We start from the raw sequence: 19953 nt of genomic DNA on the forward strand, positions 1-19953 counted from the left end.
GCAACCAGCCAGGAGGCCCAAGTGTCACAAAGTCAGAACATTCGACATGCAGGCACTTTGAAAAGTGACCGGGAATTTGGGATTGTGGCAAAAAGTTGTTGAGTGAGCGTGTGAGGACACATTTAGGAGTACTGCTGGGTGAACTTGTGATGGAACTCCTTCACTTTGCTCAGGAGGGTCTTCAGCTTGTCTGCAGGCGGCAGGATGGTCATTCTGCACACACATTTATTTAATAGAAAGTCAACAAAATAAACTCCTGATATCGCAAAAAAAAATGGTGCTAGAGGAAGAACGTTGACAAGAAAACCGTTTGATAAAGTACTCAAGTTACAGGAAAAAGGGGACACATTTTACCTGAAAAAAAGTTGTACAGTTAGAATGTATTAAGAAAAAAAATTAGAAATTTCGCGCCAAAAAAATACTGTTCAAATTCTACAAGAAAATAAGTTTTGGTCTAACAACAAAAAGTACTTATTTGACATGAAAAGACTAGTAGTTTTAAGAATAAAACCTCTGTTTGCAAGAAACCAGTAGTCATCCCATTAAAGGGGAACATTATCACCAAACCTATGCAAGCGTCAATATATACCTTGATGTTGCAGAAAAAAGACCATGTATTTTTTCAACCGATTTCCGAACTCTAAATGGGTGAATTTTGGCAAATTAAACGCCTTTCTGTTTATCGGTCTTTTAGCGATGACGTCAGAACGTGACGTCACCGAGGTAACACACCCGCCATATTTATTTTCACATTACAAACACCGGGTCTCAGCTCTGTTATTTTCCGTTTTTTAACTATTTTTTGGAACCTTGGAGACATCATGCCTCGTCGGTGTGTTGTCGGAGGGTGTAACAACACTAACAGGGAGGGATTCAAGTTGCACCACTGGCAAGAAATCTGCCGCCAGACCCCTATTGAATGTGCCAAAGTGTCTTCACATTTAACCGGCGATGCTAAGACAGACATGGCACAGAGATGTATGGATAACCTGCAGATGCATTTGCAACCATTAAGTCAACGAAATCACAAAGGTGAGTTTTGTTGTTGTTGTTGACTTACGAGCTAATCAGACATATTTGGTCGCAGCATGACTGCCAGCTAATCGATGCTAACATGCTATTTACGCTGGCTGTATGTACATTTGAAACTAGATACCCACATTTAACGCGAAACAAACACTTACCAATCGACGGATTTAAGTTGCTCCAGTGTCACAAGATGCAAAAGTCCTGATCGTTTGGTCCGCACATTTTACCGGCGATGCTAATAAGGCAGCCATGCTATGGGCCACTTCATTAGGTACACCCATGCTATGGCCGAATAGCGTCAATAGCTATTCGCTCAATAGCTTGTTTCTTCTTCAATTTCGTTTTCGCTATCTGCCACCATACTGCGACCATCTGTTTCAATACATGCGTAATCTGTTGAATCACTTAAGCCGCTGAAATCCGAGTCTGAATCCGAGCTAATGTGGCTATATCTTGCTGTGGTAACCGCCATGTTGTTTGTATTGGCAGCCCTGTATGACGTCACCGGGAAATGGACAGTCGCATCGCAAATAGCGAAAATCAAGAACTTTAAAGCATTTTTTAGGGATATTCCGGGAGGTGTAAAATTTTGAAAAAAACTTCGAAAAATAAAACAAGCCACTGGGCACTGATTTTTATTGTTTTTAACCCTTTTGAAATTGTGATAATGTTCCCCTTTAAAAGAAGCTTCAGTTTTCTCATTCAAAAGTGGTCATTTTACAAGAAAAAAACTTACCAAGGACATTTGGAATTTTACAAGAACAAAAGTTGTTTGAGGACAAAAAAAGGCAAAGGTTTAGCAGAAGAAGCATGACAACAACATTGGAACACCAAAGAAGCTCATTGTACCAACATCACTTCAGCTTTTACAAGAATACACACAAAAAGTTGTCATTTTAAAAATAAAAGTATACATTTACAATTTTACGATTAAACTGCAAAGAAAAAACTTGGCAAGAATACTGTTGGAATTTTACAAGAAAATAGTTGTAAGATTACTAGGAATGGTCATTTGAAGAAAACAAGGTTGTACATCCACAAAAATGCCGCAGTAAGTTCGCAAAATAGCTCAAGAAAAAGCAGATTATAAAAGATTACATTTGAATATTACAAAAAAACCATCACTTGACAAGACTAGAAGTTTAGAAGTAAAATGACAAAAAAGTAATTCTGCTATTTTGACGTTCGACTTCTAGACTTGGAACTTCCTGCAAAAAAAAAGCGACATTTTAATGATGTCATCGTCTTTTATCCTGTATAAAGTTAAGTGAAGGGAACTATATTTATATAGCGCTTTTTCTCTAGTGACTCAAAGCGCTTTACATAGTGAAACCCAATATGGGGTAAAGTGTCTCGCCCAAGGACACAACGGCAGTGACTAGGATGGCGGAAGCGGGGATCGAACCTGCAACCCTTAAGGTTGCTCTACCAACCGAGCCATACCGCCCCGATATATCATATGATAATGATGTCATCGTCTTTTATACTGTTTGAAGATAATGTCTTTGTCTTTTATACTGTTTGAAGATAATGTCTTTGTCTTTTATCCTGTTTGAAGATAATGATGTCATCGTCTTTTATCCTGTTTGAAGATAATGATGTCATCGTCTTTTATCCTGTTTGAAGATAATGATGTCATCATATTTTATCCTGTTTGAAGATAATGATGTCATCGTCTTTTATCCTGTTTGAAGATAATGATGTCATCGTCTTTTATCCTGTTTGAAGATAATGATGTCATCATATTTTATCCTGTTTGAAGATAATGTCGTCTTTTATCCTGTTTGAAGATAATGATGTCATCGTCTTTTATCCTGTTTGAAGATAATGATGTCATCGTCTTTTATCCTGTTTGAAGATAATGATGTCATCGTCTTTTATCCTGTTTGAAGATAATGTCATCATATTTTATCCTGTTTGAAGAAAATGATGTCGTCTTTTATACTGTTTGAACATAATGATGTCATCATCTTTTATCCTGTTTGAAGATAATGATGTAATCGTCTTTTATCCTGTTTGAAGATAATGATGTCATCGTCTTTTATACTGTTTGAAGATAATGTCTTTGTCTTTTATACTGTTTGAAGATAATGATGTCATCGTCTTTTATCCTGTTTGAAGATAATGATGTCATCATCTTTTATCCTGTTTGAAGATAATGATGTAATCGTCTTTTATCCTGTTTGAAGATAATGATGTCATCGTCTTTTATACTGTTTGAAGATAATGTCTTTGTCTTTTATCCTGTTTGAAGATAATGATGTCATCTTCTTTTATCCTGTTTGAAGATAATGATGTCATCATATTTTATCCTGTTTGAAGATAATGATGTCGTCTTTTATACTGTTTGAACATAATGATGTCATCATCTTTTATCCTGTTTGAAGATAATGATGTCATCGTCTTTTATGCTGTTTGAAGATAATGTCATCATCTTTTATCCTGTTTGAAGATAATGATGTCATCGTCTTTTATCCTGTTTGAAGATAATGTTGTCTTTTATCCTCTTTGAAGATAATGATGTCATCGTCTTTTATCCTGTTTGAAAAATAATGATGTCATCGTCTTTTATCCTGTTTGAAGATAATGATGTCATCTTTTATCCTGTTTGAAGATAATGATATCATCATCTTTTATCCTGTTTGAAGATAACGATGTCATCATCTATTATCCTGTTTGAAGATAATGATGTCATCGTCTTTTATCCTGTTTGAAAAATAATGATGTCATCGTCTTTTATCCTGTTTGAAGATAATGATGTCATCTTTTATCCTGTTTGAAGATAATGATATCATCATCTTTTATCCTGTTTGAAGATAATGATGTCATCATCTATTATCCTGTTTGAAGATAATGATGTCATCGTCTTTTATCCTGTTTGAAGACTCATTTTTCTAAAAGGCATCATTATCATCGTCCTATGTCTACACTTGTTGGGGGTATTGAGAGCAGAGTTGGGAGGACAAGAAAAGTCGTTAAGGACTGCATGGTTCTGAATGAGGTGTGGATTGCACAAAGAGAAGAGTTGCACACCTGAAATGGAAGGTTCCGTCCTTCTGGCCGAAGCCACTGCCGGGCACCAAGCAGATGCCGGTCTCCTCCAGCAGCCTCATGCAGTAAAACATGTCCGCCTCTTGGCCTTTGTCCTGCAACGTCACACATCCTGTATTCGTCACGCTAAGCACTCTCCTTATGGTACCAGCGCAGCGGCAGGTCAAAGACACAGCTGTGGCTGTAGGCAACCTCTTGTTCTACTTTTTTTTTGGAAGTAATCACACAAAATGAAGTCAGCTTCCCAAACATTTTCCCAGCTCTGTATGCGCTGTAAAATGCTGCTGGTGACAAAGTCTCTTGTTTACAATGAGGACTACTATTGTTGTTTACTATGAGCACTACTATTGTTGTTTACAATGAGCACTATTTTTGTTGTTTACAATGAGGACTGCTATTGTTTTTTACAATGAGCTCTATTATTGTTGTTTACAATGAGCACTACTATTGTTGTTTACAATGAGCACTACTATTGTTGTTTACAATGAGCACTACTATTGTTGTTTACAATGAGCACTACTATTGTTGTTTACAATGAGCACTACTATTGTTGTTTACAATGAGCACTACTACTGTTGTTTACAATGAGGACGACTATTGTTGTTTACAATGAGGACGACTATTGTTGTTTACAATGAGCACTACTATTGTTGTTTACAATGAGCACTACTAATTTTGTTTACAATGAGCACTACTATCGCTGTTTACACTGAGCACTACTATCGTTGTTTACAATGAGCACTATTATTGTTGTTTACAATGAGGACTACTATTGTTGTTTACAATGTGCACCACTATTGTTGTTTACAATGAGCACTACTATTGTAGTTTACAATTAGCACTACTATTTTTGTTTACGATGACCACTACTACTTTTGTTTACAATGAGGACTACTATTTTTGTTTACAATGAGCACTACTATTTTAGTTTACAATGAGCTCTATTATTGTTGTTTACAATGACTACTATTGTTTACAATGAGAACTACTATTGTTGTTTACAATGAGGACTACTATAGTTGTTTACAATGAGCACTACTATGGTTGTTTACACTGAGAACTACTATTGTTTACAATGAGCACTACTATGGTTGTTTACACTGAGAACTACTATTGTTTACAATGAGCACTGCTATTGTTGTTTACAATGAGCACTGATATTGTTCTTTACAATGAGCACTACTATTGTTGTTTACAATGAGGACTACTATTGTTGTTTACAATGAGCACTGCTATTGTTCTTTACAATGTGCACTACTAATTTTGTTTACAATGAGAACTACTAATTGTGTTTACAATGAGCACTACTATTGCTGTTTACAATGAGCACTATTATTGTTGTTTACAATGAGCACTACTAATTTTGTTTACAATGAGCACTACTATCGTTGTTTACAATGAGCACTATTATTGTTGTTTACAATGAGCACTACTAATTTTGTTTACAATGAGCACTATTATTGTTGTTAACAATGAGCACTACTAATTTTGTTTACAATGAGCGCTACTATTGTTGTTTACAATGACCACTACTATTTTTGTTTACAATGAGCACAACTATTGTTGTTTACAATGAGCACAACTATTGTTGTTTACAATGAGCACTATTATTGTTGTTTACAATGAGCACTACTAATTTTGTTTACAATGAGCACTACTAATGTTGTTTACAATGAGCGCTACTATTGTTGTTTACAATGAGCACTACTAATTGTGTTTACAATGAGCACTACTAATGTTGTTTACAATGAGCGCTGCTATTGTTGTTTACAATGAGCACTACTAATTTTGTTTACAATGAGCACTACTAATGTTGTTTACAATGAGCACAACTATTGTTGTTTACAATGGGCACTACTAATTTTGTTTACAATGAGCACTACTATTGTTGTTTACAATGAGCACTACTATTGTTGTTTACAATGAGCACTACTACTGTTGTTTACAATGAGGACGACTATTGTTGTTTACAATGAGGACGACTAATGTTGTTTACAATGAGCGCTGCTATTGTTGTTTACAATGAGCACTACTATTTTTTACAATAAGCACTACTATTGTTGTTTACAATGACCACTACTTTTGTTGTTTACAATGAGCACTACTATTACTGTTTACACTGATCACTATTATTGTTGTTTACAATGAGCACTACTAATGTTGTTTACAATGAGCGCTACTATTTTTGTTTACAATGAGCACAACTATTGTTGTTTACAATGGGCACTACTATTTTTTACAATAAGCACTACTTTTGTTGTTTACAATGAGCACTACTATTACTGTTTACACTGATCACTATTATTGTTGTTTACAATGAGCACTACTAATGTTGTTTACAATGAGCGCTACTATTTTTGTTTACAATGAGCACAACTATTGTTGCTTACAATGAGCACTACTATTACTGTTTACACTGATCACTATTATTGTTGTTTACAATGAGTACTACTAATGTTGTTTACAATGAGCGCTACTATTACTGTTTACACTGATCACTATTATTGTTGTTTACAATGAGCACTACTAATGTTTTTTACAATGACACTACTTTTGTTGTTTACAATGAGCACTACTATTTTTGTTTACAATGACCACTACTATTTTTGTTTACAATGAGCACAACTATTGTTGTTTACAATGGGCACTACTATTTTTTTACAACGAGCACTACTATTGTTGTTTACAATGAGCACTATTATTGTTGTTTACAATGACCACTACTAATTTTGTTTACAATGAGCACTACTAATTTTGTTTACAAATGAGCACTACTAATTTTGTTTACAATGAGCACTACTAATTTTGTTTACAATGAGCACTACTAATTTTGTTTACAATGAGCACTACTAATTTTGTTTACAATGAGCGCTACTATTGCTGTTTACACTGATCACTACTTTTGTTGTTTACAATGAGCACAACTATTGTTGTTTACAATGGGCACTACTATTTTTTACAATGAGCACAACTATTGTTGTTTACAATGAGCACTATTATTGTTGTTTACAATGAGCACAACTATTTTTGTTTACAATGAGCACTACTATTGTTTTTTTACAATGAGGTCTATTATTGTTGTTTACAATGACTACTATTGTTTACAATGAGCACTACTAATTTTGTTTACAATGAGCACTACTATTGTTCTTTACAATTAGCACTACTATTGTTATTTACAATGAGGACTATTATTGCTGTGATAGGTACTTTTTAAAGTCGGTATAGTACAGTATATGATTGATTAGTATGGTGGTACTATACTAGTACTGGTATACTGTACAGATACTAGTAGGGGTATATTGTACAAATACTAGTAGTCTACTTCAGCCTGATTTGATTCGGCTGAAGCACATTTTTGCTGATAATGCAAACCTTTCATGGTGGCTAAAAATGCGGCAGCAGCTGTAGATACTGGCTGATATCACTGTGTGGTATCACTGGGTGATACAGTATCACCGCTGGGTGGCAAAGAAAGTGATAGTGTCCAGCCTGAAGCCCCAGTGGGTCACGCGGGACGGGACGTTGTACGGATTGACGCTGTTGCTCCACTCTAATACGTCCCACAGCGGGGTGACTAAACTGTTGCTCCACTCTAATACGTCCCACAGCGGGGTGACTAAACTGTTGCTCCACTATAATACGTCCCACAGCGGGGTGACTAAACTGTTGCTCCACTATAATACGTCCCACAGCGGGGTGACTAAACTGTTGCTCCACTATAATACGTCCCACAGCGGGGTGACTAAACTGTTGCTCCACTATAATACGTCCCACAGCGGGGTGACTAAACTGTTGCTCCACTATAATACGTCCCACAGCGGGGTGACTAAACTGTTGCTCCACTCTAATACGTCCCACAGCGGGGTGACTAAACTGTTGCTCCACTCTAATACGTCCCACAGCGGGGTGACTAAACTGTTGCTCCACTATAATACGTCCCACAGCGGGGTGACTAAACTGTTGCTCCACTCTAATACGTCCCACAGCGGGGTGACTAAACTGTTGCTCCACTATAATACGTCCCACAGCGGGGTGACTAAACTGTTGCTCCACTCTAATACGTCCCACAGCGGGGTGACTAAACTGTTGCTCCACTATAATACGTCCCACAGCGGGGTGACTAAACAAGACGGTGGCTGCTCTGCTCGCAGCGCTGGCTGACGTCCCAACGCAAAGAAAATTTAACGAAGATCAATCTGCGGGTCAGCTGACCTTTTGTGAGGCTAATCAGATTCTCAAAGCTCGCTTTTTCCCACTTTGCCTTGAGGAGTTTATTTACATCAGCACAGGAGCATGTGTGCATTAAACATGGCCCTATGGTACTTTTTAATTGTGTATTAAACATGGTCCTATGGTACTTTTTAATTGTGCATTAAACATGGCCCTATGGTACTTTTTAATTGTGTATCAAACATGGCCCTATGGTACTTTTTAATTGTGCATTAAACATGGCCCTATGGTACTTTTTAATTGTGCATTAAACATGGCCCTATGGTACTTTTTCATTGTGTATTAAACATGGCCCTATGGTACTTTTTTATTGTGTATTAAACATGGCCCTATGGTACTTTTTAATTGTGTATTAAACATGGCCCTATGGTACTTTTTAATTGTGTATTAAACATGGCCCTATAATACTTTTGAATTGTGTATTAAGCATGGCCCTATGGTACTTTTTTATTGTGTATTAAACATGGCTCTATGGTATTTTTTTATTGTGTATTAAACATGGCCCTATGGTACTTTTTAATTGTGTATTAAACATGGCCCTATGGTACTTTTTAATTGTGTATTAAACATGGCCCTATGGTACTTTTTAATTGTGTATTAAACATGGCCCTATGGTACTTTTTAATTGTGTATTAAACATGGCCCTATGGTACTTTTAATTGTGTATTAAACATGGCCCTATGGTACTTTTTAATTGTGTATTAAACATGGCCCTATGGTACTTTTTTATTGTGTATTAAACATGGCCCTATGGTACTTTTTAATTGTGTATTAAACATGGCCCTATGGTACTTTTTTATTGTGTATTAAACATGGCCCTATGGTACTTTTTTATTGTGTATTAAACATGGCCCTATGGTACACTCAGACAGACAGTCTTGTTGCTATGGTTACTCTTTGTCCCTTCAGTCCAAATGACTACTATCAGAGTGTGTATAAGAGCTCTGCTGTTAGTAAGCTGTAGTTTAGTTTTGTACATGTACCTTAGTGCACGTCACTTGTTGACAGCGTGTTACATTCCCAATGCTTAGTGTAGGAGAAGCATGAAGGTTTTTCTTGTGGGGAAGAGAGGATGCGCTCACCCTGTTCGGAGGGATGCAGGGTTGGGGTCGTTTGGGTATTTTCCTTTTTTCCATAAGTGAAGTTTAGATTGGTATTTATTATTTTCAACTCCTACGCCAGGTTTGCATTTGTGTGTTTTGTATAATTCGTGCTGGAATTTTGCTATGACAATACCTAATCTAACAAGGACATCCAACGGGTGTGGCATTAGTTTGACCTGTAAGGAAGGTAATAATCCTATAAAACGAAGAACGCTGCTATAGCATCTTCACCAAACGAAGAACGCTGCTATAGCATCTTCACCAAATGAAGAACGGTGCTATAGCATCTTCACCATAGGAAGAACGCTGCTATAGCATCTTCACCATAGGAAGAACGGTACTATAGCATCTTCACCATAGGAAGAACGGTGCTATAGCATCTTTACCATAGGAAGAACGGTGCTATAGCATCTTCACCATAGGAAAAAGCTGCTATAGCATCTTCACCATAGAAAGAATGCTGCTATAGCATCTTCACAATAAGAAGAACAGTGCTATAGCATCTCCACCATAGGAAGAACAGTGCTATAGCATCTTCACCAAAGGAAGAACGGTGCTATAGCATCTTCACCATAGGAAAAACGCTGCTATAGCATCTTCACCAAAGGAAGAACGGTGCTATAGCATCTTCACCGTAGGAAGAACGGTGCTATAGCATCTTCACCATAGGAAGAACGGTGCTATAGCATCTTCACCATAGGAAGAACGGTGCTATAGCATCTTCACCATAGGAAGAACGCTGCTACAGCATCTTCACCATAGGAAGTACGGTGCTATAGCATCTTCACCATAGAAAGAACGGTGCTATAGCATCTTCACCATAGGAAGAATGGTGTTATAGCATCTTCTCCAAAGGAAGAACGGTGCTATAACATCTTCACCAAAGGAAGAACGGTGCTATAGCCTCTTCACCATAGGAAGAACGGTGCTATAGCATCTTCACCATAGGAAGAATGGTGCTATAGCATCTTCTCCAAAGGAAGAACGGTGCTATAACATCTTCACCATAGGAAGAACGGTGCTATAGCATCTTCACCATAGGAAGAACGGTGCTATAGCATCTTCACCATAGGAAGAACGGTGCTATAGCATCTTCACCATAGGAAGAACGCTGCTACAGCATCTTCACCATAGGAAGGGCGGTGCTATAGCATCTTCACCATAGGAAGAACGGTGCTATAGCATCTTCACCATAGGAAGCACGGTGCTATAGCATCTTCACCATAGAAAGAACGGTGCTATAGCATCTTCACCATAGGAAGAATGGTGCTATAGCATCTTCTCCAAAGGAAGAACGGTGCTATAACATCTTCACCAAAGGAAGAACGGTGCTATAGCCTCTTCACCATAGGAAGAACGGTGCTATAACATCTTCACCATAGGAAGAAGGGTGCTATAGCATCTTCACCATAAGAAGAATGGTGCTATAGCATATTCACCAAAGGAAGAACAGTGCTATAGCATCTTCACCATAGAAAGAATGCTGCTATAGCATCTTCACAATAAGAAGAACGGTGCTATAGCATCTTCACCATAGAAAGAATGCTGCTATAGCATCTTCACAATAAGAAGAACGGTGCTATAGCATCTTCACCATAGAAAGAATGCTGCTATAGCATCTTCACAATAAGAAGAACGGTGCTATAGCATCTCCACCATAGGAAGAACAGTGTTATAGCATCTTCACTATAGGAAAAACGCTGCCATAGCATCTTCACCAAAGGAAGAACGGTGCTATAGCATCTTCACCATAGGAAGAACGGTGCTATAGCATCTTCACCAAAGGAAGAACGGTGCTATAGCATCTTCACCATAGGAAGAACGCTGCTATAGCATCTTCACCATAGGAAGAACGGTGCTATAGCATCTTCACCATAGAAAGAACGGTGCTATAGCATCCTCACTAAAGGAAGAACGGTGCTATAGCATCTTCACCATAGGAAGAAGGGTGCTATAGCATCTTCACCATAGAAAGAACGGTGCTATAGCATCTTCACCAAAGGAAGAACGGTGCTATAGCATCTTCACCATAGGAAGAAGGGTGCTATAGCATCTTCACCATAGGAGAAGGGTGCTATAGCATCTTCACCATAGGAATAACGGTGCTATAGCATCTTCACCATAGGAAGAACGCTGCTATAGCATCTTCACTATAGGAAAAAGCTGCTATAGCATCTTCACCAAAGGAAGAACGGTGCCATAGCATCTTCACCAAAGGAAGAACGGTGCTATAGCATCTTCACCATAGGAAGAACGGTGCTATAGCATCTTCACCATAGAAAGAACGGTGCTATAGCATCTTCACCAAAGGAAGAACGGTGCTATAGCATCTTCACCATAGGAAGAACGCTGCTATAGCATCTTCACCATAGGAAGAACGGTGCTATAGCATCTTCACCATAGGAAGAACGGTGCTATAGCATCCTCACCAAAGGAAGAACGGTGCTATAGCATCTTCACCATAGGAAGAAGGGTGCTATAGCATCTTCACCATGGAAAGAACGGTGCTATAGCATCTTCACCAAAGGAAGAACGGTGCTATAGCATCTTCACCATAGGAAGAAGGGTGCTATAGCATCTTCACCATAGGAAGAACGGTGCTATAGCATCTTCACCATAGGAAGAACGCTGCTATAGCATCTTCACTATAGGAAAAAGCTGCTCTAGCATCTTCACCAAAGGAAGAACGGTGCTATAGCATTTTCACCAAAGGAAGAAGGGTGCTATAGCATCTTCACCATAGGAAGAAGGGTGCTATAGCATCTTCACCATAGGAAGAACGGTGCTATAGCATCTTCACCATAGGAAGAAGGGTGCTATAGCATCTTCACCATAAGAAGAATGGTGCCATAGCATATTCACCAAAGGAAGAACAGTGCTATAGCCTCTTCACCATAGGAAGAACGGTGCTATAACATCTTCACCATAGGAAGAAGGGTGCTATAGCATCTTCACCATAGGAAGAAGGGTGCTATAGCATCTTCACCATAGGAAGAACGGTGCTATAGCATCTTCACCATAGGAAGAAGGGTGCTATAGCATCTTCACCATAGGAAGAACGGTGCTATAGCATCTTCACCATAGGAAGAAGGGTGCTATAGCATCTTCACCATAAGAAGAATGGTGCTATAGCATATTCACCAAAGGAAGAACAGTGCTATAGCATCTTCACCATAGAAAGAATGCTGCTATAGCATCTTCACAATAAGAAGAACGGTGCTATAGCATCTTCACCATAGAAAGAATGCTGCTATAGCATCTTCACAATAAGAAGAACGGTGCTATAGCATCTCCACCATAGGAAGAACAGTGTTATAGCATCTTCACCAAAGGAAGTACTGTGCTATAGCATCTTCACCATAGGAAGAACGCTGCTATAGCATCTTCACCATAGGAAGAACAGTGTTATAGCATCTTCACCAAAGGAAGAACGGTGCTATAGCATCTTCACCATAGGAAGAACGGTGCTATAGCATCTTCACCATAGGAAGAACAGTGCTATAGCATCTTCACCATAGAAAGAATGCTGCTATAGCATCTTCACAATAAGAAGAACGGTGCTATAGCATCTTCACCATAGAAAGAATGCTGCTATAGCATCTTCACAATAAGAAGAACGGTGCTATAGCATCTCCACCATAGGAAGAACAGTGTCATAGCATCTTCACCAAAGGAAGTACTGTGCTATAGCATCTTCACCATAGGAAGAACGCTGCTATAGCATCTTCACTATAGGAAAAACGCTGCCATAGCATCTTCACCAAAGGAAAAACGGTGCTATAGCATCTTCACCATAGAAAGAACGGTGCTATAGCATCTTCACCAAAGGAAGAACGGTGCTATAGCATCTTCACCATAGGAAGAACGCTGCTATAGCATCTTCACCATAGGAAGAAGGGTGCTATAGCATCTTCACCATAGAAAGAACGGTGCTATAGCATCCTCACCAAAGGAAGAACGGTGCTATAGCATCTTCACCATAGGAAGAAGGGTGCTATAGCATCTTCACCATAGAAAGAACGGTGCTATAGCATCTTCACCAAAGGAAGAACGGTGCTATAGCATCTTCACCATAGGAAGAAGGGTGCTATAGCATCTTCACCATAGGAAGAAGGGTGCTATAGCATCTTCACCATAGGAAGAACGGTGCTATAGCATCTTCACCATAGGAAAAACGCTGCTATAGCATCTTCACTATAGGAAAAAGCTGCTATAGCATCTTCACCAAAGGAAGAACGGTGCTATAGCATTTTCACCAAAGGAAGAACGGTGCTATAGCATCTTCACCATAGAAAGAACGGTGCTATACCATCTCCACCACAGCAAGAACGGTCCTATAGCATCTTCACCAAAGGAAGAACGGTGCTATAGCATCTTCACCATAGGAAGAAGGGTGCTATAGCATCTTCACCAAAGGAAGAACGCTGCTATAGCATCTTCACCAAAGGAAGAACGGTGCTATAGCATCTTCACCATAGGAAGAAGGGTGCTATAGCATCTTCACCATAGGAAGAACGGTCCTATAGCATCTTCACCAAAGGAAGAACGGTGCTATAGCATCTTCACCATAGGAAGAAGGGTGCTATAGCATCTTCACCAAAGGAAGAACGCTGCTATAGCATCTTCACCAAAGGAAGAACGCTGCTATAGCATCTTCACCATAGGAAGAACGGTGCTATAGCATCTTCACCATAGGAAGAACGGTGCTATAGCATCTTCACCAAAGGAAGAACGGTGCTATAGCATCTTCACAATAAGATGTCGTTTATGGAGGAAAGTTCTGGCGCTTTATGAATAACATTAATTGCAATATTAATTATTTTCTCACATCCATCAGACCTTCAGCCGCATTGATTACTTTTTAGTTGATAAGAAATGACTACCGTATTTTTCGGAATATACAGTTGTGATCAAAACTATTCAACCCCCACACAATTTTGGTATTTTAGCAAGTTGGACATTTATTCCGTATTTTGTTTATAGTCATATCAAATAAAGATGTGTCAAATAGACAAATGCAACTTAAATTGTAACACTGTATTTTACACAATACCAAAAAAGGACATTTTTCTTAATATCTCATTGACAAAATGATTCAACCCCTTGAAGATCATAACTCTAAAAAACAGAATTTAAATAAGGTATTTTCAATCAGGTGTTGAAAACACCTGCAGATGTGATTAGAACCATAACGAGCAACAATTAAACTGATTGAAAAAGACTGTGACGCTCAGCTTCTTTTAGATAGTCAATGGTGTATTTGCAACATGGTGAAGTCCAGGGAGTGGTCAAAGAAGTCAAGAGAGGAGGTAATTTCTCTTCATAAGAAAGGATATGGATATAAGAAAATAGCAAAGACATTACACATTCCAAGAGACACAGTTGGGAGCATAGTTCGCAAGTTTAAAGCTAAAGGCACAGTGAAAACACTACCTGGGCGTGGTAGAAAGAGGATGCTGTGTGCGTACAGTGGTGAAAAACCCCCGGGTAACAGCTGAGGAACTACAACAGGACATTGCAGAGGGGGGAACGCAGGTTTTGTCCCAGACAATAAGGCGGGCACTATGAGATGAAGGCCTCCATGCCAGAACTCCCAGGCGCGCCCCACTTCTGACTACCAGGCACAAGTAAATAAACACCAGTATGCCAAAAATCATCTGGTCAAACCCCAAAGGTTTTGGGAAACTGTTCTATGGAGTGATGAGACAAAAGTGGAACTCTTTGGGCCTATGAATCAACGTTATGTCTGGAGGAGAAAAAATGAAGCTTACAAAGAGAAGAACACCTTGCCTACTGTTAAGCATGGTGGGGGGTCAATCATGCTCTGGGGCTGTTTCTCTGCCTCAGGTACCGGGAATCTCCAGCGCGTTCAAGGCATTATAAATTCTATTTCCTAGCAGGATATATTAGCTGCAAATGTCATGAAGTCAGTGACGAAGCTGAGGCTTGGGAGACGTTGGACCTTCCAACAGGACAACGATCCCAAGCATACCTCCAAATCAACATCAGAGTGGTTGCAGAAGAAGGGCTGGGAGACTCTGGAGTGGCCTTCACAGTCGCCAGACCTAAATCCTCTAGAAAACCTGTGGTGGGACTTGAAGAAGGCAGTTGCAGCACGCAAGCCCAAGAATATGAATGAACTGGAGGCCTTTGCCCAAGAGGAATGGGCTAAAATACCTGTAGATGGTTGCAAGAAGCTTGTGTCCGGTTATGTATCACGTTTGAAGGATGTCATTACTGCCAAAGGGTGTTCTACTAAGTACTAAAGATGCATGTAACTAGGGGGTGGAATCATTTTGTCAATGAGACATTAAGAAAAATTTCCTTTTTTGGTATTGTGTAAAATACAGTGTTACAATTTAAGTTGCATTTGTCTATTTGACACATTTTTATTTGGTACGACTATAAACAAAATACGGAATAAATGTCAAACTTGCCAAAACACCGAAATTGAGTGGGGGTTGAATAATTTTGATCACAACTGTATAGCATGTTCTAGATGTTATAGTTATTTGAATGACTCTTACCATATGTTACGTTAACATACCAGGCACCTTCTCAGTTGGTTATTTATGTGTCATAACAGTTCACTATTCTTTTTTTATTTTAAATTGCCTTTCAAATGTCTGTTCTTGTTGGATTTCATCTAATAAATTTCCCCCGAAAATGCGACTTATACTCCAGTGCGACGTATATATATTTTTTTCCTTCTTTTTTAAGCATTTTCGACTTATACTCCGAAAAATGCGGTATATTACTATTACTATTACTATACCTACGTGCAATAGCTACCTGGGATTTGAATGGATACACACTTTAAAAAGCAAACAACCACACAAGCTCCACGGGCTTTTAATAAACGATTACTTTTAAATGAGGACTTTGTGGACTTTGTTTCGCGTCAAATAGATTTCTTTCTACCCCTTAACAAGACCCCCGCCCGGAGTGTCGGCCTCTGTGCTGAAGGCGTCCAATCGGGGGCAGATCATCTCTTATAGCAATGATGAGAAAAGACTCAAGAAGAATAAATTGACTAAGCTGTCACAACGCATATCCTCGCTGGACAACTCTCTCAAAAGCTAGATGTTTACCAGGAAAGGCTTTCCATCCATCCATTTTCTACCGCTTATTCCCTTTCGGGGTCGCGGGGGGCGCTGGGGCCTATCTCAGCTACAATCGGGCGGAAGGCGGGGTACACCCTGGACAAGTCGCCACCTCATCGCAGGGCCAACACAGATAGACAGACAACATTCACACTCACATTCACACACTAGGGACCATTTAGTGTTGCCAATCAACCTATCCCCAGGTGCATGTCTTTGGAAGTGGGAGGAAGCCGGAGTACCCGGAGGGAACCACGCATTCACGGGGAGAACATGCAAACTCCACACAGAAAGATCCCGAGCCTGGATTTGAACCCAGGACTGCAGGACCTTCGTATTGTGAGGCAGACGCACTAACCCCTCTGCCACCGTGAAGCCCCAGGAAAGGCTTTCTCTCCAGGCAAACCTGGATGTTCTTCGCTCAAAATTCCACTTCTTTGAAGACGGCGACAGGGCCAGCTAACTATTGGCGCATCACTTCCGCTACATATCGGCATGCCGTCATATGACAGATTCAAACGGGTTCAGACGTAACCTTGAGATAAATAACCTATTCAAGGATGTTTATACAGTCCTAAACTATACAACGTTCTACCCGAGCTGGATGACTTCCATGATTTCGATCATCTGGACGTCCCCTCACTTCATCAGTTCACTGCCATGGAATTGGAGCGACTGCGGAACTGAAATATCAGCAGCATTATCGCTACAAAGCGCTAAATCTCTGGATGGTTACCTTTGCAAATGTTTAAAGGGGAACATTATCACCAGACCTATGTAAGCGTCAATATATACCTTGATGGTGCAGAAAAAAGACCATATATTTTTTAACCGATTTCCGAACTCTAAATGGGTGAATTTTGGCGAATTGAACACCTTTCTGTTTATCGGTCGTTTTGCGATGACGTCAGAACGTGACGTCACCGAGGTAATACAGCCGCCATTTTCATTTTCAACACATTGCAAACACCGGGTCTCAGCTCTGTTATTTTCGACTATTTTTTGGAACCTTGGAGACATCATGCCTCGTCGGTGTGTTGTCGGAGGGTGTAACAACGCTAACAGGGAGGGATTCAAGTTGCACCACTGGCCCGAAGATGCGAAAGTGTCTGCCGCCAGACCCCCATTGAATGTACCAAAGTGTCTCCACATTTTACCGGCGATGACAGACATGGCACAGAGATGTATGGATAACCTGCAGGTGCATTTGCAACGATAAAGTCAACTAAATCACAAAGATGAGTTTTGTTGATGTTGTTGACTTATGTGCTAATCAGACATATTTGGTCGCGGCGTGACTGCCAGCTAATCGATGCTAACATGCTACGCTAATCGACGCTAACATGCTATTTACCGGGGGTGCAGAAGCAGACATGGCACAAAGATGTATGAATAACCTGCAGATGCATTTGCAACTATAAAGTCAACGAAATCACAAAGATGAGTTTTGCTGATGTTGACTGCCAACTAATCGATGCTAACATGCTATGCTAATTGAAGCTAACATGCTATTTACCGGCGGTGCTAAAGCAGACATGGCACAGAGATGTATGGATAACCTGCAGATGCATTTGCAACTATATTACGTTTCCTTCCGCCCACATTTAATGCGAAACAAATACTTACCAATCGACAGATTTAAGTTGCTCCAGTGTCACAAGATGCCAAAGTCCTGACCGTTTGGTCCGCACATTTTACCGGCGATGCTAACGCAGCTATTCGGCCATGCTATGAATAGCGTCAATAGCTATTCGCTCAATAGTTTAAGTTTCTTCTTCAATACTTTCATACTCCAACCATCTGTTTTAATACATGCGTAATCTGTTGAATCGCTTAAGCCGCTGAAATCCGAGTCTAAATCTGAGCTAATGTCGCTATATCTTGCTGTGGTATTCGCCATTGTTTGTTTGTATTGGCAGCACTGTATTGACGTCACAGGAAAATGAACAGTGTCTTGGCAGAGAGCGAAAAAAAAGGCACTTTAAAGCTTTTTTTTAGGGATATTCCGGGACTGGTAAAATTTTGAAAAAAATTTCAAAAAATACAACAAGCCACTGAGAACTGATTTTTATTGTTTTTAACCCTTTTGAAATTGTGATAATGTTCCCCTTTAAAAACTTTTTGGCATAAGCCTGCCCCTTTTATTATTGGATATGTAGAATGAATCATTTCAATCTGACCACCTCCCACAAACATTTAACCAAGCGTCAATTTCTCTCCTCTTGAAAAAAGACAGAGATCCCGATTTTTAATTTTTTATTTTATTTTCATCTTCAATTTTTTTCTCTCCCACCCCCCCTTGTTTACCTGTATGTCATCTTTTTTGTAAGGGGCGCTGGAAGCCGGCAGACCCGTCAGCGATCCTGTTCTGTCTCCCTGTAATGTTTGTCTGATCTTGAATGGGATTGTGCTGAAAATTGTAATTTTCCTGAAGGAACTCTCCTGACGGAATAAATAAAGCACTATCTATCTATCCATCTATCTATTTGTGTACTTTGTATCCTCCTATTAGCCTGTTCGATGTGGATTTCAAATCGTTTAAACTTCTAGCTTTACGTCTCCACACTATTCTTCCTTCTGTTATTAATGCAGATCAAAAAAGGCTTCATTACAAATAGGCACTCCTTTTCTAATATTTGACGTATTTTCAATAGATTGTACAATTTGCCTGCATCCATCCCCTAAGAGGCTGACTTACCGACTGCCTCACTTTCAGATGCGTTTAAAAGGCTCAATTATACGTATCGAAAACCAATTTTTTCTTTTTGCGCCCTGACATGTTTTGGCTCTGCCCGTGTCTGCACAGCTCTTGGAGAAACTCTTTTTAAGACTTGGTCTGTGGTCAATGGCCAAAGGATTGAACCCAGTCTTCTAAGGGTGCATTTTAGGGCAGCACATCAGTCATCCACCCTTAGCAAAGCCAAAAGGAATCTTGTAACATCCACTATGTTATCGGCTAGAAGACTCGTCGTGGTAAATTGGAATGCAACAGCGCCTCCTTGCCACACCCGCTGGATTAACTACCTTCTGTATTTTCTCTAACTGGAGAACATTAGGCTGACATTGAATGGTAAAGTTCTAAAAACTCAAATTAACCCTCATTGAATCACAATTTAAATGTGAGTGGTTGATGTGATGAGCCTTGTGTGTGCTTGTGGGTCGCTATATCTCTCTCTGTAAGGCCATTCATACATGCTTTTATGTTGACTTCTGTCTGTGGTCTCTTAGTTAATTGTACTTAAATGTTTTACTAAGCACATTTGAAGTATGTTGGATAACTTGTTTCAATTATGTCTCCGAAAACCAATACACAAGTGTCAAAAAAAGAATTAAGTCAATAATGGGATTTGTTTGTGGTGCCTTTTATTTTGAAAAGTATCGAAAAACATTCTGGTGCCGGTATCAAAATATTCTGAATATTCATGAAGAAAAAC

At 39.4% G+C, this 19953-nt stretch overlaps 1 protein-coding gene across 2 annotated transcripts in view; it reads right to left on the reverse strand.

The window, feature by feature from the left end:
• The window catches only part of LOC133568831 (alanine aminotransferase 2-like), an 86682-nt gene that overhangs the window by 262 nt on the left and 66467 nt on the right, over positions 1-19953 (reverse strand). For both annotated transcript variants that reach the window (XM_061920999.1, XM_061920998.1), the window contains 2 exons: positions 4063-4175; positions 1-213 (listed from right to left, as the gene is read on the reverse strand). The exon at positions 1-213 is cut by the window's left edge and continues 262 nt beyond it. In XM_061920999.1, the coding sequence (XP_061776983.1) occupies positions 123-213; positions 4063-4175 (204 nt within the window). In that variant the 3' untranslated portion in view covers positions 1-122. The remainder of the gene's footprint in view (positions 214-4062; positions 4176-19953) is intronic.

This window comes from Nerophis ophidion, linkage group LG14 (genome assembly GCF_033978795.1).
Source record: "Nerophis ophidion isolate RoL-2023_Sa linkage group LG14, RoL_Noph_v1.0, whole genome shotgun sequence".
NCBI classification, from domain to species: Eukaryota; Metazoa; Chordata; class Actinopteri; order Syngnathiformes; family Syngnathidae; genus Nerophis; species Nerophis ophidion.